General features: G+C 36.8%; 1 protein-coding gene across 23 annotated transcripts in view; it reads left to right on the top strand.

The window, feature by feature from the left end:
• The window catches only part of CTNNA3 (catenin alpha 3), a 1,507,895-nt gene that overhangs the window by 1,014,972 nt on the left and 468,502 nt on the right, over window positions 1-24,421 (top strand). For all 23 annotated transcript variants that reach the window (XM_070225803.1, XM_070225839.1, XM_070225762.1 and 20 more), the window contains one exon: window positions 15,609-15,765. In XM_070225803.1, coding sequence (XP_070081904.1) covers window positions 15,609-15,765 — 157 coding nt within the window. The remainder of the gene's footprint in view (window positions 1-15,608; window positions 15,766-24,421) is intronic.

The raw sequence follows: 24,421 nt of genomic DNA, 5'->3' as shown, positions 1-24,421 counted from the left end.
TATGGGTTAAGCTGCGTGGTACAAAGGGGGAGAGGGAAATTTACTAGGATGCTGGCCGTTTACTGGGAAGCTGGCCATCCTGTATCTGTCAGAGTTAGCACATTAAAAAAATTAACACCAAAGGGGACATTATAGCTGATGAAACCTTGGGTCAATTTTCTGTGTGAAGTAAATCCTAAAATACTATTAAATCTTCTGCATTAATTTGTTTCAAGGGCTGAAGCAGTAAATAAAATTACTGATGGGGCTGGCAAATAGAAGAGGCTGTCTTTTTAGTTCAAAACAAATAGGATAAAATTAAAATGCTACAGAACAAATATATATCTCAAAAAGGTTTAGCTAAATTCTGAATAATTCAGAAATTTTCACAAATTGCCCTATTTCACAACTGGAGAAGAAACTTTTTTGATCCCTCCATAATTATGAGTCAGGTGTTGTTACATGCTACTCACAGCTTCCCTCGTAAATGAAATGAGCTTGAGAGATAAATAGGGATGCTGAAAGGAAAGATTTTGTATAGCTCTTATAGAGCCTCACCCATCCCCCCATCTTTAGAAATGTAATTCATGTTTTTTTAAACAAACAAAAATAAATTTAAAAATAGAAATCTCTTGTAATTCCTCTACCAGAAATAATGAAGAGAATACTTTGGCCTACATCCTTTTAGATTATTCAGTGATTGGTAGATATTTCCATACATAACACCAAATTGTATCACTCATATTTTTAACATTTTCTCTCACTTTAAATGCCTTGAACTCCTTTCCATAATATTAAATCTGGTTCTGTAATGTAATTTTTCATGGCTGCATAGTATTTCAATACAGAGCTATATTATAATTTACTTAAGCAATCTCCACTTTGGTCATTAATTATGTACTCTTTATTAAACACTACTGTGGTGTCTTTAAGTTAAATTTCAATATATCTCCTTGGTTATTTCATTAAAATGAATTTCTAAAATGAATTTGTATTCCAAACTTGACACATTTAAAATTTTTCAATATGCATTGCAAAATAGTCTTCACACATAGAAATAGGAACTTCTTAAATGAGTCTTTAGCAGCCATTTCATAATATGCGTCTCTTAAATGTTGTAAAGTTAGAATCCACTGAGTAGCAATGGTTAGGAATAAAGACACCTCTGCCCTAGGGTAACACGTGTTTTACAATCTAAGAGTTCATCCATTAAAAGAAAAATATCTTGGCTTTGTAGAATGTCATTGTAAAGTCTTAGTATCACAGAATACTTAAGGAAACATGTGTCATGGAGAAAAGGCTGAATGACTTGTATAGAATTTTTTGCCTAATAATATGTCAAAAATTTTTCATGGGTTAATGAAACTTTGAGTGAGAGATGCATTTGTCATAGAAACATGCTTTATAGCGTATGGAAGTAGCTTAGATGCAGGGAACAAATTTAAGGCTAATGAAAACTTGATAGTAAAAAAATTTTTGTTGGGATTCTAATAGACTAATATGTTTGCAAATGATCCAGAAATGGAAGGACAGAATGAAAACGCCAAGGAGGTGCCAAAGTGATGCAATTAAATTTGAGAAAGTATTTACAGTTCTGAGAGACTGAGCAGAAACGAAAGAGATCACATTCCTTTGCCATAAATACAATGTAGATTTAAGAGGAAATAGCTGAAGCCACCTCTGAATGATGCTGAGATTGGACAGGGAATGACAGCAAAGAAGACGAACTTGAACATCACTGTACATTGAAATCACTGGACTGATTTTTTAGCAAATGGATTAAAAAATGCTGGTAATTATTAAAGTTTATTTGGGGTTTTTTGAGCAGAAAATCACAGAACAGGTTAACATATGCCATAAATATTGCATGTAGATCTAATTGCTATGCTTTGATCTTTTTTTTAAAAGTGGATATGGAAAAGACCCAGGTAAAACTGAGGAAAATAGTCAGTTAGAAGAATTTGTATTTGAGGACCATCCATTTAAAAAGATGAAACCCGAGAGGGAATAATTTCATATAGTTTTGAAAGGCATAAAAAAAGTGAACACAGGCTTTCAATTCATAGACTAGAAGCTGGAATGCAACGTTTTGTTGATCAGCCCCCACCTAGAGCCAACTCTGGCTCTTCCAAGGAGAACTTGTAGTAGGTGGTTGTCTCTGTATTGTTTTTCAAGAATTGTTTTAAAAGGAAAATAAACCTAAAGATACTGCTACTTATGCTCACCTACAGCAGTTTATGTAAGAAATGGCTCCATGTCATTTCTGCAATTTAGAACATCTATGCTGGGGCCGGCTGGTGGCATAGAGGTTAAGTTTGCACACTCCTTCGGCGGCTGGCGGTTCCCCATCCCAGATCCCCAGCTCGGACCTATGCACTTCTTGTCAAGCCAGGCTGTGGCTACGGTCCCACATATGAAGTAGAGGAAGATGGGCACAGATGTTAGTTCAGGGCTAACCTTCCTAAAAAAAAAAAAAAAAAAAAAAAACCACCTATGCCAACGACTTTCAATTTGGGTCTTGTTCCCAAAATCATTTATTTTTTCTGCCAGAAGTAGCAGCTACATGTGGTATGTCTCTCTCATTCAGTGGTCAGTGGTCCTCTCCTGTATTGTATCTCAGTTTCTGCTCATCTCAAAGATGACCATCTAACTTTCCAGGAGGTGATCTTCCCTAAACCAGAAACTACCAAAGTGAATTTCACGAACTATGAATAACCCATATTTCCAGTGAGACCATTCCAAACATCTCAGCCACCCAGTCATTTTGTTGTGATGCTATTATTCACAGAGGGAAATTTAATTGTAATTACACAAGTACGTCGCATTTCAATTTTCTGTATAAATGTCCTGTCGTCTCAAACAGATCTTGCATTCTAGTTCAGGGATCATGGCTTGGATTTTTATCCCCAGTATTTAAATAGTAGGAATTTAATCCTTATTTTTGTTACTGATATTTGTGATGATAGTGGTTCTTTTAGTGTGTGTGATACTAAATAAAAATAAAAGAAGGGTAGTGTTGCCCGTAGCCGCAAAGGGCAAGGAAGGACAGGTACCACCAAGGCTACTTGGTTGTTTAAGCAATCAAAGTTTACTGATAAAGGGAAGCAGAACAAGGAGCAGGGATAAAGGGGAACAACAAATCGGTGCTTACAACATGCACACCACAATCAGCTGGGGAAGTCCCAATAGTTTGTACGGTGGGTGGGAGTGCGGATAGTTGAGGTCTGAGGCAAAGCGTCCTTTCTCCAGTGAGACTTCCCTGGCTGATTGTGGTGGTACGGGGACGGGGTGACTTTGGGATACGCCCTGAGGAATGACTTACATCTTTTGCACTTTCAATACAGTAAAAGGCTGTTAGCGAAAGGCTTGAGAATGCGATGTTCCACTTTTTTTCTGCTTTGAGGAGAATATTAACCCTTTGGTTCAATAATGGTTTTATTAACATTATAGAAAAGACTCCATTCTTAAAGCACTATGGAAAAGGAAATGAATGGAGCCACAAAAGTTTGCCTTGAATTTATCTCACATAAACACAGATAAACTAAGAAAAGTCTTAATTTCAGTGGAGGATTTTCCAAAGAAAGTCACTCTGTGGTCTTGGCTCTGTTTTATCACCCATCATATCTTTGCGTTCAAGATATGGAACCTTGAACGTAAGTGAACTCCACACCCTCTGACACAAAGACGTGGTCTGGTCTTTGTGACTATGGTCCCAATCCTATTCTCCCTTACTATTGTTGAACATTAGTTTTTAAGATTTCTTTAAGGATCAGGTTTTGCACAGGAGTTGATTGCTACATTTTCTCATATGTTGCAAACTTGCTTTTATAACCATTTGTCATACTGAAGAAATCACTCAGATTATTTGGCAAGTGGAAACAATTTCTATAAAAGAAAAAAATCTGCCACATACAACTAAATGAGCCACCCATAGTTTTACATTTCACATAAGTCTTTCCTTCGGTAAAAATAGTGTTCCACATAAAATGCTTTGCTTCTAATTTAATCTTGGGCTTTTAGCAACCTACAATTTTGCTCCCCCAAACCATAACTTCTGTATTCTTTATTTTTGTCACTGGAACCATTAATTGAGTAACTCAAGCTAGAGACATGAAAACTATCCTTGACTCTCTTAATTCTCATCCCTCCCATTCAACTGATCATAATTCTGTGACTTTTGCATGTTAATTACCCCTTGAATCTTGCTTTCACTGCAGCTATAGCCTCAGCTTGTGAAGAAATGTAGAGCTCTCCCTTCCATCCCTCACCCCAGGGGCTGAAAATGAAGCTAGCAAATCGAAGGAAATATAATGTCTTTTATGTCAGAAAACTCAGTCCTCATGGAAATTATGCTTGGCCTGCGTCCTGGAGAGCATCCAGTTCTTCCTAATCCATTATCTCAAATGACATTAGCTCTTCAAGTAGGCCCTGCCAGCAGCTGAAAGCCATTGTAGGTTTGTCACCTATATTTCCCCAGAGAGAATTCCCTCCTATTCATAGCTTTGTTCCTACTACTCAATCTAATTTTCATAGTCCAACTCGCAGGGAGCAGTAGTACTCTATTCCTGAGTTCTATACATAGTCCAGTGTGTTCAAGTCTGTAATTAAAAACCACAGCCTTATTTATCTTTTACTGTGTATGTTATGGCTCAAGCCTGCAGAGCACAAAATAAATAGCACTTTTCAAAATTCAGAATTTCAGGTCTACATTCAACAAACAGGGGCTATGGTCTAGTGTATGGTATCATTATACCTTCCTAGGGTAGTGTCTGTCCATCAACTAACTCACTTGTAACTGAGAATTTGGATTGTTAGTTTTCCTTAAGAAGCATACTCACAAAGAGAGCTCTTCTGAATGTAGGCCATGGCTTCTTCAATATGTGATTATTACAATAAGGAGTGCATTACTGTGGTACTTTGCATGCACCAGTGAACGTGCTTCAGCAATTAAGGACTCGAGGTTCTGGAGAGGGAAATAAACATCTAGAACTTTCATAATCTATTGTGACCAAGAAGTAGTCTTCTCCAATGTAGTCGTCAATTTTAAACAATAATGTTTATAATTATTTGATGGGGAAACATGATTATTTTCACTTCCATTTCCAGAATGAAAATGATATTCTCCTCAATTCTGACTCTTAAAAACAAAAGAATCAGGAACATTTTTTGGTATAATAATACCTTAAGGTTGTATAAGTCATTCATGTCTTCAAATCACTTCCAATGTACTTTATTATTCATTTCTAAATAATTCTATATGGTAGATATATTCCAAATTTGACAGATGAAGGAAAAAAGATACAAAGATTGACTTGCCCAAACTATAGACCAAGCTTCTAATTTGAGAAAGGCAGCACTACTTCATTCTCAGGGAATTTCATTTCTCTCTCTCTCTCTCTTAATAGATCTCTCTCTATACTTAAGTGTATATATATATATATATATATATATATATATATATATATGTATGTGTGTGTGTGCATGTGTGTATTTAAATTTATATATATTTAAATATGTAACTATATATAAAGATAGATTTTTATAAAATACTAGCTGAGAAAAATTCAATAATATTCTCTTTTATTGGTAGCATCTGACTATTTTTCTTATACTTTATTTTTACTTTTCCGTGTATAGATTGATTATAGAAGGCTTTACTTTTATTGTCTCAGGGCAATTTTAATAGATTATAGAACTCTATGTTACTTATCCTAAACGTGTGGTAAAATTGCTACAATATTTCTAAATGAACTTTCTAGCTTGGATTCATTCTTATTTTCCTGTTCTGACCTCTGGCTGACAAAGTCACGTAAGTTAAATGTGAAGAACTAGCAAAATGGAAGATCTTTGAGTATGGCAATTCAATGGGGAAAATACCATTTTAAGGTTTACCTTTCTCTAACTCTAGTCTCTCTTGGATTGAGCATGGGCTGTATAAATACGGAAAGCCTGGTGACCCAGTCTGTTGGCAGCTGTTTCTCAGCTTGGAATCACCCTTGAAATATCGTCATATGAAGATTTGATCAACACTTTCTCTGCTGAATATAAACCTTATCAGTGTCTGTATTTTTTCCCGTGACTCCAGTGTTTAGTTGTAAATAAAACAATATGGGCATATTTTCATCATCTTAGATACTACAATAAGAGATCCTTGTAGGGATGGACTTGTTCACTTTGGAAAAGGCATTAATAAGTGCATAGGCCGGTCAAGTAGAAAGAATCCTAGACTGGAGCCTTGGTTACATAGGGAAGGGATTTTACTTGACATTCTCCACATGCCCTTGGGAAATAACATTAAAATTCCTGCTTTTCGGTAAAATGAGAGGATGGAGCATGCATTTATCAAGTGAACTCAATGTTCACTCTAATGAACATCCCCTTACATAGTGAGATAAATACTCAAAAGGAAAAGGACATTGTTTTATGAGAATTATGTCATCAAGGAACCTGACCTAGATTTGATGAAGCTTCCTCGAGGAAGAGATGCTTGATGTGACCTCAACTAGATGGATCAGAGTTACCTAGAAAGAGGTAGACCTGTACAGAAGGAGCCGCACAGATGGATGCCCCCTGGCAAGGAAGGAAGATAGGAAGTTAGGAGGATTGATGGTAAAGGATGCTAGAGAGATAAACAGGTGTCCAATATTTCAGGGCTTTAGGCCAAATTAAGTACTTTTACATTTATCATAAGATAAACACGGAGATGGGAGCTTCATGAGATTTGTGATTTGGAAATATCAGTTTATAGAGAATGGCTAGGAGCAGGGTTAAAGCTACAATTATCCCATTGGGAGATAATGGTAACATAGAGTAGGGTTGTGGCAGTGGACATAGTAAGTCAAATTACTACATCAAGGATATTAAGAAAATTTCTCTGCTAGGAACCCATTAGAGGGAGAGAGAAAAAGTGAGAACAAAAGCAGTGAGAAAGGGAGAGAGAGCAAGTCATCTTTGCCTCTTTCAATTCAATTTATACCCTATGTCATATATACCTATCTTAACACATCTTGGAAGCTCAGGGAAAATATTGCTTCTGTGATCTGGATTTATATACTAGTTAGCCTTTATTGAATATTTGTGCATGACTTTTCTCCCGCAACCCTCTTAAAATGAAATATTTTCTAACTTGTCCTGTCTAATGTTTTCTACCTTCAATAAATAGTAGGTACATAGCAAATATTCTTTGACAATTAAGAAAGTTATATTTCCTAATATTATACGAATTCTTTTTGGTTCATGGTTTTAGATAAAACCAAGTTGAATCTCCAGAAATTCCAAATATATGGAGAAAGTATCTAATCCCAAGCATTCAGACATTGCAAACATATAGTTTTGTTTTCTTTTTAATTTTTTGCCAACCTCTTATTATAAAACACATTTTGGCAATTAATGAATAGCTTGTGTCTTGCGTTTATGTTTATATGGAATCGGATGGTGCATTAAAAGGAACTTTGCAGATGTTTCTGACATAAAATTTCTTTTTTTAAAAAACAGGATTTATTAATTGGCAAAGATATCAAGTTCATTTTTAATTCCTCCACTTGAACCCAAATGATTTGGATAGTAAAAATTTCTTCTACTCCAAATGCTAAACTTATTAAATCCCTTAGTGGCAGATTATAATGAATCCAAAAATCTCTGTTGTTTCTGCTTTTTCATCATTGGAAATTAAAGTATTTTTCATTAGCTCAAGTTGTAATATACTTTATTGGTTTCGGAATTTTTTTATTTTTTAAGGCAAATTTTCTCTTAGTTTTGTGTTATAGGTAAGTCACAAAAATATAGTGTTGCTGTGGATTTAGTTTCCCTTAAATTCATATTTGTTTAACAAAGGCACGTTTTTGCATTTAGCATATCAAAATTATTGTTGAGCCTATCAAAACTGTAAAATCTGCGTGTCCGTGTGTTGGTGTATATAGTGTTTACATTCTCAAACTATTCTTTGTATTTTTTCTTGAACTATCTGCATAGAAGCAAACATTCTTAAAATGTCTAACTCTGTGCTAGGTGAATATTGTTTTATTTAACTAATCTAATCAAATTTTGCCAACTACTTTGCAGTAAACATTTTTATAACCATTACAGATAAGAAAATTGAGGTTCAGAGAGTGAACAATTTGTATAAAATCGCACAAACTAATATCTAATGGAGCTGGATCAAAATGTGGGGACCTGACCCAAAATTTCATTTTCATTTGTCTGCAAAACCTAATTATTAGTGATTTTATTCTATTCTTCCAAACAATTCATTTGATATTCTTTTCCTCACTCATTTAATTATTTGATTTAATAGGTTGTCCTGTTTTAATAATTAGTATAGAGGACAGGAAAAGAAATAGTTTGATTTTCATGTGAAATGATTGCCTCTTACAGACCTTCTGGGGAGCATTATTTTTCCTTTTTATTACATTTCCCATATCCTAAACAGTCCTAGGTTGAATTTTTCTCTTTTTCTCTAGCAGTATGGATTAAGAGATATGAAAGCTCAGACTACAATATAAAAAAGAAACACATAAAAAGAAAGCCACTTACTGCCAGAAATCAGCTTTGCCCCCCTCCCTTCTTAAAAATTGCTTTTAACCCCTAGAGAAGGTTATTTCAGTCCCTTATGTGTGTATCCAAAGGCAAGGGAAAGCCTCTTGTGAAGTGTCAGTGAATAATCCTACCACGCAGGGCTCCTCCCTTCACAGAGTAAGGAGATTACCATGTTTGAAGCTACAGTGGAACGCAGTCTAATGAATTGTCTATAAACCTGTGGGGATCCATGACAAGTTACGTCTCCTCGCCATCACCCCCGCCCCCAGCCCTGAAATGCTGTTACCGTTTAACATAAAGATGTGGCTATGGGGATTCATGATGACAAATATTGCATGGCTTACTTTAAAATGCAAGGATAGTTTCCTCTTAATAAAGTATAATATGAGAAAAGACAAAAAATAAAAAGTTAGCAAAACTAAGGAAATGTGGAAAAACCAGAATAGAAAGTGAGAAACATTTGGTAGTAGAACACCGTTTAAGCAGCTAAGAAAAGGATGCACACAACTGGAGCATCAAATTTGATGTCATTACCATGGTTGCTACAATTCCGACCTTATTATGGTGTTACCAGTTTAAGCGGATCTCGTATGAATTCCCCTCACATACTAGCTTAGATGTATTTGAGGCATCATATATCTAGTTCTTTTAATTTTCTCTACATGCCATGACACTGAGGTAATCAGGCTTATAGGTGCTTACACATAAGTCATCTTTTTAATCCACAAAGTGCTTTTGTTATATTAACTAAGGTTTTTAAGATTATTTGTATCAACACCAATATTGAAAGATCTCTAAGGAAAAATTAAATTACATAGATTTATTTTCACTTTTTAAGTAATTGTTTTCAGAAATTTTCAAGAGAAGAAGTATATACAGCGGATGATAGCATTAAATCTGTATGTTGAAATCTGAAGGAACCTGAGAGAGATCAGCTAACTCAAGCACTGCCCCCTACTCTCACTCCAGTGCCTGCATGCCTATAGCTTCTGGGAAAATGAGTCCTGGGAGAATTAATATGGCTCTTCTGTGGGCATAAAACCAGTTTGAAGAAAAGTAAAACTCTGACTTAACACCCTTGGCTCCCAACCTCTAGTTTCTTCTATAACTTTGCACAAGTTTTCCAATCTCTTTGAGCCTCCATGGTCTCACCAGCAAGATGGGAATACTGGCTGGGGTTTCCTCATTGGATTAAAAACATTAACGCAAATCAAATATTTAGAAACCAGACCTGGAATGTTGAAGACTCTCCGTAATGTAAATATAAAGAATTACTAAAATTCAATGACAAGAAAACAATCCAATTAAAAATAAGCAAAAGTTTTGAAAAGTCATTTCCCTAAAGAAGACAGACAAATGGCCAATGAGCAAGTGAAAAGATGCTCAGTATCACTAATTTCATTTCTGGGTATATACTCAAAACATTTGAAAGCCAGGACTCAACCAGATATTTGTACACCAATGTTGGTAGCAGCATTACTCACAATAACCAAAAGTTGAAAACAACCCAAATGTCCATCAACAAATCAATGGATTAGCAAAATATAATATGTACATATAGTGGAAAATATTCAGTCTTAACAAGGAATGAAATTTTGACTCATGCTACAACTCAGACTAACCTTGAAGACATTATTCCACGCGAAAAAGCCAGACACAAAAGATCAAATGTTGCATGATTTCACTTCTGTGAGGTATATAGTATAGTCAAATTCACAGAGACAGAAAGTGGGACAGTGGTAACTCGGGCTGGAAGGAGGAGAAAAATGAGAAGTTATTGTTTAATGGGTACAGAGTTTCATTTGAGGAAGATAGAAAAGTTTTGGAGATGAATAGTGATAATGATTGTATAATGATGTAAATGTATTTCATGCCACGGGATTTTAAACTTATAAATGATCAAAATGGTCAAATTTATGTTACATGCATTTTAACACACACATACAATTTTTTTTCCATGGCAGGCATTGTAATGTGTTCTTTGCTGAGGGCCCTTTGGTTTTAAGGATCATAGACTCACTCATGGCATCGTTAATATTTACAGGTCTACTACAGGAGATAGTGTGGTGGGGCAGTGAAGAGCATGAACGTGGGTCAGATGGACAGTTCTTTCACTTAATAGCTGGATTATGTTGTCTGAAAAATGGGGATAATGATAGCACCTACTTCATTAAGTTATTGTCAAAATTAGATGGGTTAATATACAAAAAGTGCTGGGAACAGTGTCTGGCACAAAGTATGGAATTTGAGTGTTAGTATTTATTATTATTGCTATTGTTATTTTTTTCTATGGACTTTTAACTCAAAATAGAATGTTCTCAAAGAGTCAACTCCCAGCTCTTTTTTGTTCTCTAAGTATTTTCTCTCTGTTGGTGCTTTTGATTCTCTTTGCGTATTTTCTCCATTCTTCTCTTTCAATCCACAGCCTTATTTTACTCCATACTCTGTTTCTTTTTTTACCTCATAACTTCAGTCTACTCACAGTTTCTTCTTCCTTTCAACTTTGACTTGCTCTAGTTCCCTCGTGACTTTAACTCCAACAGCCGGCTCTGGTTCTGAATTTACTAGATGGCTTCTCTAAATATGTATGGTCAGCTTTAGTTTCCATTGCTAACTATTTCTCCATAAGTTCTAGTTCAAATTTTTAAGAGAGATTTGAACAGCTCAATCTTTTATATCAGGCCGTGATCAATCGCTGGCTAGCCTACAGATTGGCTATCCTTAAATTGGGTGCTAGCCTATGACGTAAACAGTATTGCAGAGGAAGAAAGTGATACCCAACTTGGCTCCCTATGGCTATCCTCTCAGAGTGGACTATGAGTAGAGTAGTGTCTTTAGGGACAGTTAACGAATATTGCAGTAGCTTGATTAGTATACTTAGTAGACCAAGAAGCAAATATGAATAAGACAGTCCCTCCTGTGAAGAGGCCCATATGGAGCACACATGTGTATAAACAGTCATGAGGTATGATAACTACTATTTAGTTACAAGGACAAAGTACTTCCAAAACACAGAAGACAATTCAGTTTCCTGGGTACAGGGAATGAGACAGGTTTCGTGGTATGAGGTGACATTTCAACAGGTTTGCTAAAGATAAGAAATGTTTCCTCAAATGGACCAGAGCAGGGAAAAGAAGGGAGCGTGGATGTTAGGGCAGATTCAGTTGTAAGAGCAAAGTCAGAGTGGTATGAAGATACCGTTGCGATCAGAAAGTGGAGCCGGAGGCCGTGTGCCTGGAACACAGGCTGAAACGAGGGGGATTATTACAGCAGAGCCAACTGTGGATCGGGGCCAGTGTGGAGGTTTTGAGATTGGGAATCAGTGAAAAGAATTTGGATTCAATCTTTAGTCAACTAGGATTCTAGCAAAGGTTATCAGCAGGGGAGGGTCACAGTCACTTACGCATTTGAAAAGGAACTGTGTTGGTAGTAAGGAGAATGGCTTAGAGTAAGTCAGGACTGGATTTAAGAAACTATTTGGAAGGCTATTAAAATAGACCTACTAAGATATAACCAGGTCCTGAAGTTAAAGAGACTGTTTTAAAGGTCAACTGACTGACTAGGTGATTTACACGGTCAAGGTCAAGGGTGATTCTGACATATACACATCTCAACCATAATCTAAAGAAAAATGCCTCAGAAAGCAACCTAATTCATCTTATCTTGAGTTAAAAGCAAACTAATTCATTCGTGTTTAGTTATGCACAAGGAGGATACAAGAATGATCGTTTTTCCCTCTCTAGATAACAGCTGAGATGCTAGGAGTGTGACATTGAGAGGAAAATTTCTTCTGCCTTAAGAGGGTTAGCACATCTTCTGAATTTTGTCTGCTTTTAGATTTAAGCTAAGTATCAGGAGAGTCAAGTAGGATGAAGTTTTCTCACAGTAACGCAGTGTTGAATCAGATAAATTGGATCAGCAGCAGAACTGAAAATGCTCTTAAAAAATATGGCCTGTCTTGTATTCATGACTCTGTATCCCCACTGAGGGTCCTGCACCACGACTTTAAAAGTATGCCTTTCTGTGAAGGCATAATTCCAGCACAAGCACTTGTGTACCCAGTTGTCCAATTGCAAGGACAATGAAACACCAGAGACCAGAGCCTTTGCAGTGCACACACACGGACATTGTAAGTTAATAGGTTAATAAAACTCTAAAACTGAAGTCAAGGGATACTGCGCAGTAGTTATTTCTAAAAGTAGTCTGTGTTTCCTTAAAATTTAATGGGTTCCTCTTTCATAAAAAATAAATAAAAGAAGAAAATATGAATACAGTATTTTCAAGCAACTAATTTCTCCCCTCCTCTCCCTCCAATAATGTGTTGAAAGTCATTCAAGTTAAGGTGCAAGGAAAAGGTTCTTTTCATTGTTGCCCTTGTATTTTTGCAAAATCTTAATCCTCTGTCCGACATTCTGCTGCACCAACGACTTCTTTTCCAAACTCAAAGGCCATTTTTATTCCTCATCACTCTTGACTCTCTTACAACACTTGATCTTTTGAAAAGATGTTCTTCTTCATCTTACCTGTTTTAAACCTTGGTTTTCTACCTCCTTCTTGATGATTCTTTCTCTCATCTTTATCACTTCCACTTTTGCCTTTCCTCCTATATGTTGGTACTTTCCAAAGGTGTGTTCTCTCCTCCCTCTTTCCACTGTCTTCTTTGATTTTCTTCCAACTCTGTTACTCCCTCATCTCTGCTGACTAGTCCCCAGGAGCTGGGTTAGAGTCTATCTCACTTCTAAGTCATTGCATATGTTATTGCCTTTTCCTAAAAGGATATCATCTTATACTAATTTCTACATATTTGTCAGATTTCAGTCCCTTGGGACATCTTTCCTTACGGAGCTGGGTACCTCTCCGTAGGGCATCTTGTGCTTACTTTTACAATAGCCCCCACCTTATGGCACTTACATATTGCCATGGTTCTCAGAGTGGGAGCCCCAGACTAGTAGCATCACTATCACCTGGGAACTTGTTGAAAATGCAAATTCTCAGGCCCCGAAGCACATCTATTGAATCAGAAACTCTAGGATGTGGCCCAGGAATCTGTGTTTGAACAAGTCCTCCAGGTGATTCTGATGCAGGCTAAAGTCTGAGAATGACTGGTATGTTGCAATTGCCTAGCTTTGGGCTGATTCCCCTACTAGATTATGGGCTGTTTTAGAAACTATAATGGAAGCTTTTTCATTGTGATGTCATTAGTATCCAGTGTAGAATCTGATACATTGTTGCTGTAAAGTGCTGATTTGTTTCAAGGCATGAAGGATAAATGAGTAACTGAATGACAACTTGTTTATGAGCTCCAATTCCACATCACTGATTGGTCACTGTGTAATTTGCGTGGAGAGCCAAGAGTCACTTCAAAGTCACCGTCTGTAATAGGCAAGTTGACATCTAATACCCCTCCTAGACGCCATCCTTCAAAACAATTGCACAAGTCAGCTTCTACTCCCCTGACTGACTTTTCAACTCTCTGGCTTCTCCTTTTCTGTCAATACTATGATCATTCTCCCCACTACTCAAAGAAAAACCTTAGTAATCATCTTTCTCTGAAGAATAGCTTCATTTATTCTGAGTTCACAACTAAAACATATTCACCATAGAAAATCTGAAAAATTAGTTACACACACAAAATAAAATAAAAAGCCCTGGCAATCCACGATTCTGAGAGAACCATTGTTAATTATTGCATGTATTCATCTAACTTTTATCTCTAGCATGTTTGTCAGATATAACATTCTATGAAGCATAATGTTTTATAATCTACTGTTATTGCACTGTTACAGATGTATTTCCATGTCCTTAAATACAGTTTTCCATAGATTTGCTAATGGCTGCATATTTTTGGTAATAATTGATCTGTCTTTATCCTCCTTTAATTTAATTGAAAGTCCCATCAAAACCTTTTCATTACCTATACCATTGTAGTCCAACTCTTTCTTACTCTTGTAACCTATTGCAGTAGCCTCCTATGCCAAATTAATTGTTCTAAAGTGTAGTTCTGAGCAAATTGCTCAAAAGTCAAAATGACTCTCCAATGCTTTCCAAATAGGGCCACAGCCCTGAGCAGGACAGTCAAGGACTCCTGCTGGCTCCTTTTGCATACCTAGCAGGCTCTAGGTGAGACTGCTCACCATTTTCACAGCATTTCCCCTATTTTCTCCCCTTTTGAATCTTGCCTCTTCTCTGTCCCAGAATTCCTTCCCACCAGTGGTTTTACTCAAATGTCCACTTCAACACAATGCCTTCCTAAAATTGCAGACTTCCTATCCTCACCACCACTCCACTCCTTCTTCTTTGCTTTGTTTTTTCTCCTTAGTTCTTATAACCATCTAACAGACCAAATATTTTACTTATTTAACTTACTAATTGCCTGTCTCCTCTAACTGGAATATAAGCTCCATTAAAGCAATGATTTTTGCCTATGCCTTGCTCATCACCATATCCCTAAAACCTAGAATAGTGCTTGATACATAGACACTCAGAATATATTTGAAATATTGAAGGAATGAATGAGCAAACAAATGGATACATTACTAAATAATGCATCTCCTCTGCTGAAGTTCTACACATCCTCAAGGAAGTCAAAGCTCTTATTCCAGTGATTTGCATATAGTGGGCATTCGCTACCTGGTTGTGCAATGTGAATCCAAAGGACCAGTTAAAATGTTAGTCTTCCCTGAAGTCTTTCCTTAGAATTTCTGCTAAAGGTGACCTCTCTGCTCTCTAAAGACTATTGACCATTATTTGTATTTATGGCATGTATTGCATACTGAATTGAGTTATAGTTATATGTTGCCCTTCCCACTGAGTAATGTGCAAGCTCTTTAAAGGCAGTTACCAATTATCTTTGTATCTCTTGCAGCTATTAGTGCATTGACACTCAAGAAATAGTCCTGAAATTAAATTATTGCCAAAATAAATTAAATTATTACCAAAAGCAAAGAGGAAGTTACACATGAAGGCATTTTACCATTTTCCTTATTGTTAAAGATGAACGTATCTAACTTCTTTTTAAAAAAGAATACCTGTCATCTGCACAATACTAACTATTCCCAAAGAAATCACTATGTGAACATTCTACATCTTTACAGATTATTAATGCTGCACTTGCTTTGGCTGCAAGACCCAAAAGTCAAGTGGTCAAAAAAACCATGGAAATGTACAAGCGCACGTGGGAGAATCATATTCATGTCCTCACTGAAGCTGTAGATGACATTACGAGCATTGATGACTTCCTTGCTGTATCTGGTATGTTTTTGATTTTTTAAATTATACGTTTGCTCTTGTCAATTTTCTGAAATAGGGTAATACTAAATATAATTAATTTTATGCAATATAATGAGACTTTGTGAAATGATTGTCTTTCTGGAAGCAACGTGTTCTACATATGATTTGCTCTAAGATAATAAGCTTTATGCCTTGTAATCCTTACAACTCAACAATTCATACTGTGTCTCTAAAAGAAACTCCCATTCATGGGCAAAGCATAGTTGAAAATACTAACTGGAAATCTTAGACATTTCCTGGCTTTACAAATAAGTCATCATTTCCTCGCCTTTAATATACTTATATCTCCTGATTTCCCTACACTTCTTTTCCAAATGAATTTTTCTCCACTCAGAAAAAAAATGTATACATTAATAGGAAAACTCTCCATTGATTTGAGACACAACATGTATTTCAACTATTAGTATATGTATTTGAAGATTTGTGATCTATAGAATCAAATAAACAAGTCTAAACATCTGACCACATCAGTAACAGACGGGCTTGAGGTTTCATGTCAAGCCCAGATGATTCTCTCATCACAGAGTGTTCTCTTGTTGTCAGTAATTTTAACTATTATAAACAATGCTATTTTAAGTATATTTTTCCTATTTGCTGTCTTCTTAGTATAGGCTTCGTGGTGTGACTCCAACCAACATCTTATATTGAGGCAGGCTTTTGTCATTTAATTGTTAAATGCTAAGTTCTGTTTTTTAGCTGATTCTGTGGTTACAATGCAAAGAAACCTGCTTACACTACTTGATGTAAAGGCATTTATTATACGTATACTGATGGCACAATAGGGAGAATCTCCTGAACACACAAGAACAGGAGCCAGAGTTGGCCAGGCCTTCCTCACATGATTAGAGCTGTGGGAGGTCTGGGGTCTAAGGCACTGCATGGGTCCTCAGAGCAGGAGCTCATGGTTTTTCCTTTGGTGCTGGCTTAACCTGACCTAGCCACCTTGGGAGTCTGCTACTTTCTGTGAACAACTTTAGCCCTTCCGAATGTTTTGCCTGCACATAACAGAAAACTTATATGAAAGTTGCTTAAATAACAAAAACATTTAATTATCTCATGTCACTAGGTGTTTAGGATAGTCGATGCCAGACTTACTGGCTCTAGCATACCAGAGGACTTGGATAGGAATCGTCCAGGTATGTGGGGAGGAGCATCTTATCACTAACATTGTTTAGAATTGTCAGTATAGGGTAATAAGAAAAAGTGGGTTAATGTTTAATATGATTCATTCTAGTTTTTGAATTCTCTGTGACAATGCACTCCATTATTTTCTATGCCCAGGGTAGTCTGTTCCTACTTTCCTGTCCTTTGGATGCTCTAGTTGGCAGTGGTTTAAGGTTATTAATGACCTATGTAGGGCTTTCTTTATTCTATTGACCTTCCCTCACGGTTGCATCTCAAAGCGTCACATCTCAAAGCATTACTCAGTACCACCTAAAGCAGGAAAACAAGCTAGCTTGTTGGCTGTCACTTGTCATGGAGGAAATCTTCCCAGATGCGTTCTGTCAGACTTTCTCCTACTTGTCATAGGTCAGAACTTGGTCCCAAACCTGCTCTTGGACCAATTGCTGTCAAAGGGAAAGGAGATTTCCATGACGGCTTAGAGTGCTGATAAGTGGTTAACAACTGACTGGGGACCTGGTGGAGTTGTTGTCCTAATTTGTAACACTTGTTGATTTCTGTGGCATAAATACTCCCACAGTGACAGATTTCAAGCTACCAATGTGATGTCACTAAGCTCTGAATTGGGAAGAGATGCATCAAAAAAGCTCCTGTGAACTGGTATAAACAGATTCTAGCAGACAACTGAGCTTAGACCAGATGTAATTCAACCTTTCTGACTATTCACTTAATACACAAACAAAATCAGAGCCTTTATCAGCAGAAAAGAAGGGGAAATAGCCGTTGCCTAGAGAACAAAATATGTTTGCCCTCAAAACTAGTGACATCCACTGCTTTCTCAGGTTTCTGTGCCTTCCTAAACTTACCCGGCATCAGTTTATGAGCTCTAGTGCTGTGAGCTCCAGTACTGTTTCTTGTTACATCACAACTTTTTAACATCTGTTCCCACAGATAATGGCATCTTCTCTCAGAATCTTCCCAGTTGCGTAAATGGAAGAATCTAGCTGGCCCTATACATCTTTTGAGTATCAGGCTAGAAGTCCTAAGACCAAGATCACAGGCCAGCCATTGGATGGGTTGCCTTTTTTCAGATGGCTAGTCATGGTTCAAATAGCTGTGACATGGGCTGTCAAAGTCTGACAGTTTTGTGCGGGACAGATTGTCTTAGAAAACTTCCAGATGTGCTGAGCTGTGGACAACTTCTCTGGTACTCCTTTACAATGATCTTTTGGAACACTTTCTTTGTGTTCACAGATTCCTGGTCCCTCTGTTTGCCAGGTTGAACAACTGACCTGTTAGTTCATAGGGGATGTGAGTTGTGATTACCTAGAGATAATATGTTTTCAAAATTTTCATAAACATTTCATCTTTTGCTTGGGCATTCTTTCAGCAGTTGATAGCAATATTCAATTCTTTTTTTCTTCTTATTATAATAAAGAATGGGAAGGCTGAAAAGATTCCTGCTTTCTCCTGAGTCAATTGTAAAAATTTGTGGATTCTCGGAACATCAGCTGTCCACAATAAAGTATAGACAAAAATTAAAGCCTAAAATCAGTAAGAAAGGATTCTTGTACTTTAAACTATTATTTTATTGTCTTTAGCAAAGGTAGAGATCACATTGGTAAAATGTTTGCCTTACAATAATGTTTTAGAGTGATTAGATCGTCCAATATTAACTAGTGGCTCTTGAAATAAGGGTATTTTTAATACCAAATGTCTTTTTTATTTATCTATTGCATTTCCAACTGTAGAACCATCATTGACAATTTGAAAATTGTATGTTTCTATAATCACCAAATTTCTTATAAAACAGAAATCAAAATACCAATTTCCGGAAGCAATTTTGGGGTTGTTTCCTGTTATACATAGAAGTCCCAAATATAAGTGCAATCAATTCTTTCTTGGAAATCATAAGGAATATAGCAACCTCACCAATTTATTATATATTTTAAAGTTTTATGTGTAAAAATAAAATTAAACAGTGAGCCAAAACCCACTTCCAAAGCAACGCAATGTTTGGCAAGCTAAGCTCTCTGGCATTCAATTGTCCAAAAGAGGCTCCTCTTTTTTTTTTTGAGGAAGTTTAGCCTTGAGCTAACTACTGCCAATTCTCTTTTTGCTGAGGAAGCCTGGCCCTGAGCTAACATCCATGACCATCTTCCTCTGCTTTATACATGGGACACCTACCACAACATGGCTTTTGCCAAGCGGTGGCATGTTCGCACCCGGGATCCGAACCAGCGAGCCCTGGGCCACCAAGAAGCAGAACGTGCACACTTAACTGCTGAGCCACCAGGCCGGCCCCAAAAGAGGCTCCTCATAGTTTAATGTTATTTATATAATATTGTCAGTGTCATCTTGTAAGTAATTAGAAAAATACTTCAAAATGCATTGGTCCCCAAACTTTTTGTCCCAACACTTACTACAGGGCTTATCCCCACACCATTCACTATGCTTTTTAACACCCTCTGAAAATATATATAACAAAACACCTGTCAGAAAATGGCTAGTCTGAAGATTCTTTGTCCATGTCAGGATCTGTCTTACTTATAGACAGAAGATGTGTCTAACTGATGAGAACTGAGAAGCTCTGTCTTTCAAGCCTGCCATGGTGCCTGAAACCCCCAGTATTAGTTATCCACACGGGAGTATAAAAGCACTGAAGATCTCTGTTTAAGATGCAAATTTGGAAGAAGGAACATGTTAACACGTGCCCGCTTTTTGAACCATGGCGTTAATTGACTCACAGTGAGCTATAATCCCAAGGAACTGAGTTTAGAAGTAAACTTTGATAGCAGAGGAAATGACTTGGACCATAAGAATTATTTAACAATTATTAACAACTGATCAAACGTAAGGGTTTGTGAGGAGAGGACCTTTCTTTCATCTATTCCCTCATTCATTCATTAAATATTTATGGCATAATTTTAAGTGCTAAACCCCATGGAAGGCACTAGAGTTTGAATAATGAGTAAAAGCTAGTGAAATAGATAACTTGCAAGAGAGCTGTGCCAGTAGAGATTGTTGGAGAAAGAGGCCCACATAAGGGATGGAGGAAGCCACTGGCAATGGTTTGGAATATTCTAAACAAGAGATTGATCACTTATTGATTAGAATTGGCGCTGCTGTTCCCTTATTGTAAAAAGGTGTTCGGGGCCGGCCCCGTGGCCAAATGCTTAAGTTCCTGCGTTCCGCTTTGGCGGCCCAGGGTTTCACTGGTTTGGATCCTGGGCGCGGACATGGCACTGCTCATCAGGCCATGCTGAGGCAGCGTCCCACATGCCACAACTCAAATACATACAATTAAAATATATACAACCATGCACTGGGGGGATTTGGGGAGAGGAAGCAGGAAAAACAAAAGAAGATTGGCAACAGTTGTTAGCTCAGGTGCCAATCTTTAAAAAAAGGTGTTCTCATTTTTAAGATAACATGATATTGACTTTCAGTGAATTATAGTACTGAAGGATTCTTGAAAAGTTCCTTTATTCCATGTCCTAAATTTCTCTTTAACATGTCCACTTTTCTTCATACTCACTGCTGTCGCTCCAGTTTAAGCCACTATCTCTTGTTTGAATTGCCATATAATCTTTCTAATTGAGCCTCCTGCTTCCAGAGTTTTGCTTGAAGCCACTGAATAGGTATTTGCTGCATGAATAAAGTATTTATTCTCCTTTTTAATTCTGTGCAAGATTGATTTTGCCAGTTTAGGTCTTACGCTTTCATTAAATATATTTAGCTTTGGAATGAATATTTCTAAAAATCTTCAAATTAAAAAAATAACTTTAAGCATTAATCCTCATAACATTCTCTGCCCTTGACTTAGCGACACAAAGATAACTCTGATCCTGCCATCAAAAATGCACTAACAAAGAACTCTGTGCTCATGATATTGTGGTGAACACGATCTTTGGCTTCTACAAAGTTGTATCTAAATCATTTCACTAAGAAAAGGGAAAATAAACAGATTTTCAATTTTCTTTCATAAGTTAATACCAGATAAACACATAATAAAATTAGCAAGATCAAAATGTTAAATTAATTGAACACAAACTAAGCAGTATTCAGTCTCAATATAGTGTTTATAGAATAGGTGCTGGGGTAAAAGATGACCATATATATAGTATACATCTATGCAAAGATAAATTATATAATATAATTACAACCAATTATCTATTAGCATGCTTTCACCTATATGTCTCTTCAACGTACACCAACTTGAAATTTTAGTTATTAAAAGCATCAAAGCATGAAGTGTTTTAATACAAGTATATTCTTTTAAAATTGAGATTTGAAATCATATGGCACAAAAACGAATTTTGATAAAAATGTATCGAATATCAACCATGTGCAGGACCGTGTGCTCAGAAATGCATCGGATGTAAGGAAGGAAAAGGCACAATGTCTGCTTCCAGAGAACTTACAGCCTAGTATATATAAATCAGGCTCTAGAGGATTATAATACTCATATAAGCAAAATGCTGTGCAATTAATGTTGCTGGAGTGTGAGGGTATCGAGTGAAGCGTTTTTAAGGTGATAGCGGTTGAACTGAATTGTTGAACTGAACCTTGAAGAAATTGGAATAACAGCCCAGAAAGAGAGAAAACCATGTGAGGGTGCGTGGTGGGTCTGAGGGACAGCAAGTTGGCCTGTGCTACAGAAACAGAGGGTATGTCTGAATTGGCACTGAGCTCAAAGAGTCAACAGGTTACATTGCATAAAGCCCTGAACGTTTGTAGGAAAATGTAAATTGTCTATAATTTTAAATGGTAGTATCATAGACTACATCACTTTTTCAGAACACTAACTCCAGATGCTGAAAAGCATTGTTATAAAAGTAGGTAGTGTAGTACTAAAAAATGTTTTAATTGCTCTTAGAAGCGAAAGTAAAGTAAATTCAATATAAAGCAGGTGTTCCCTCACTTTCTCCACCTCACCTCCAAGAAATTAAAACATAAGACTGACACATTCAAGATGTGACAATAGGAAGGTGAGGTGAGAGCCACTTTGATGACTTAAACCTGGCTCAGGCTGAAGAACTCAGGTGTCCATTTACCAAGAAAAGAAGCTCTTCCCCGTCAGGAGGGTCCAGTGATGACTAGCGGTCAGGATCTTCTATACCATTGGCTAAAAGCAAGAGACTGGCTTGCAGTTGTAAGGTTTTTTCCTACGGGTCCTCTGTGATTACCTTTTTGTGTGACGGTATACGGCTCAGTGATCATTGTGGAGACTGCAGAGGAATTGTACACACAGCTTTACATAAGTCATGGGAAGACAGGGAGAAAGCGTGCTTTCAAAAAATGATTGAGTAGGCTCCCCCAAAGTAATCTATTATTGTTCTATTGATAATTATATTTTGAATTACTGCCTGTTCTTACATGACTGAAGAGCAGTTTGGGCATGTGAACTTGAATTTATCACACATCATTCCATGTACTAACAGGCAAGTTCGCTCCAGATGCTCTCATTTAAATGAACAATGGGTACACTGCGGGACTATTGTTTGAATATTATGAATTAGATCTTTAGAAAAGCAATAGTTAGAAGTCCTGTTTTGACTTTGCCCAAATCAGATTTGAGAATTTTTACCAGAACTTTTAGGTGGGTCTGGAGCATTCATCAGTAATCTTGCTGATAAAATAAACAGCACTGAGGGCTTGCATTTTAAACTTGTGTAAAAATATAACAAATATTTCCTAAATTCTGCAGATGCACTAGCTATGTACTTACAAAGACTCTGCATGATAAAATAAACCTTCAATGAAAGATTTTCTTAAAATTGTCTCAGTGAGTATATGTATGGTATTAATAACCATATTATTTGCCATAGCCAGATATATTGACAGAAACTTTCAGCAAAAACAGAATCAAAGTGAGTCTCATAATTTCATTGTATTTGGTTATTTCTGGACAGAGTCTCAACTCTAAGCACATGCATTTAATCAGTGTAATTTGGATAAATAAAAATTCTTGATACAGCGTATCCTGTGGAACATTTTATGGATTAGTTGAGGGGTTAGAAGGAAAGTTTCCCTTTGCCATACAATGCTCCTCCACATACTAATGGGTCCAAGGGGCTCATTACACTCATAAGAGAGTGGCTCCAGAGTCTGTGCTGTGAACAATTTATGTGTATTTGAGAAATGCAGCTAATAATTACATTCTCACAAAGCTCATATCCTTCTTACTAAAATTTCACCACTGAAGGAACTCTTGTGGTTTACACATCAAGACTATGGATTTTGTCTCCAGAACCTGTGGGAAGCAAAGAAAGAGAAGAATCTGTTCAGAGGTCTTAAGTATGCTTAGGATCGACAATTCTGCCATTCCTTATCAGATCTATGATCTTTGGGAAATAAATTAACCTCTGACTCACAAAGTGCCCCCCTCTAAAATGTTAATAACTATATCATTTTGCTATGGTCTGAATGTTTGCGTTCCCCTCTCCTTCAAATTCATGCGTTGAAATCCTAATGTCTGTCATGAAAATGTCAGGAAGTGGGACCTTTGGGAGGTGCTTAGGTCATGAGGGTGGAGCCCTCACAAATGGGATCAGTGTGCTTATCACAGAGACCCTACAGAGATCCCTAGCCCCTTCCACCATGTGAGGACAGAGCGACAATGTGCTGGACATGAACCAGGAAGAGAGCTCTTAACAGAACTCTCAACACAACCACCATGCTGGTGCTTTGATCTTGGACTTCCCAGCCTCCAGGATAGTGAGGAATAAATTTCTGTTGTTTATAAGCTACCCAATCTGGGTTATTTTGTTATAGCAGCCTGAATGGACTAAGACACATTCCTTCATTTATTTAACAAATATTTACTGAGCACCTACTAGGTGATGGGACTGTTTTAAATCCTGGAAATAGAACAGTCAATAGAACAGGCGAAACTCCCTGCCCTCTTAGAGCTCACATTCTTGCTTGATTGGAAGAATTAAATGAAACAATGTACTTAAAAAGTTTTGAAGAGTGTCTAGGGCATAGTAAGTGGCCCAGTAAAAGATAATCATTATTAGTAACATCATTGGCAGGCTATTGTTAAAATTTAAAGCAGGAATGAGAAAGATGAATCTCTTTAAAGGAGCTACCTTCATTAAACCTGTTCCAATAGTTAGTGCATTATAATTTACCAAAATAACAAAAATTATCTTGAAAACCATGGTGTATAACTACCAGATGTCAAGACATTAAAAAATTATGATAACACCAAATATTAGACAAGATGTAGTAAGGTGAGAACTCTCATACGCTGTGTCTGGAAAAGTAAATTATAATCTCTTTGAAGAACAAAACAGCAACATGTGGTACCTGGATTATTTTGCCACAAATATCCTTCTATATATATTTGAGAAACTTACTTCACACATTAATAGGACAGATTTTAAAAAGCAATGAGTAAATTAGCAAGTTTTAGAGCAAGAAGAACAGTAGGATGCTGAAAATGCCACATATAACAAATACATGAGTGACTAACGCTGGAGAAGGAGAA

Source organism: Equus caballus, chromosome 1 (genome assembly GCF_041296265.1).
Source record: "Equus caballus isolate H_3958 breed thoroughbred chromosome 1, TB-T2T, whole genome shotgun sequence".
NCBI classification, from domain to species: domain Eukaryota; kingdom Metazoa; phylum Chordata; class Mammalia; order Perissodactyla; family Equidae; genus Equus; species Equus caballus.
Note: the sequence above shows the minus strand (reverse complement) of the source record. Positions and strands in the feature narration are given on the sequence as shown.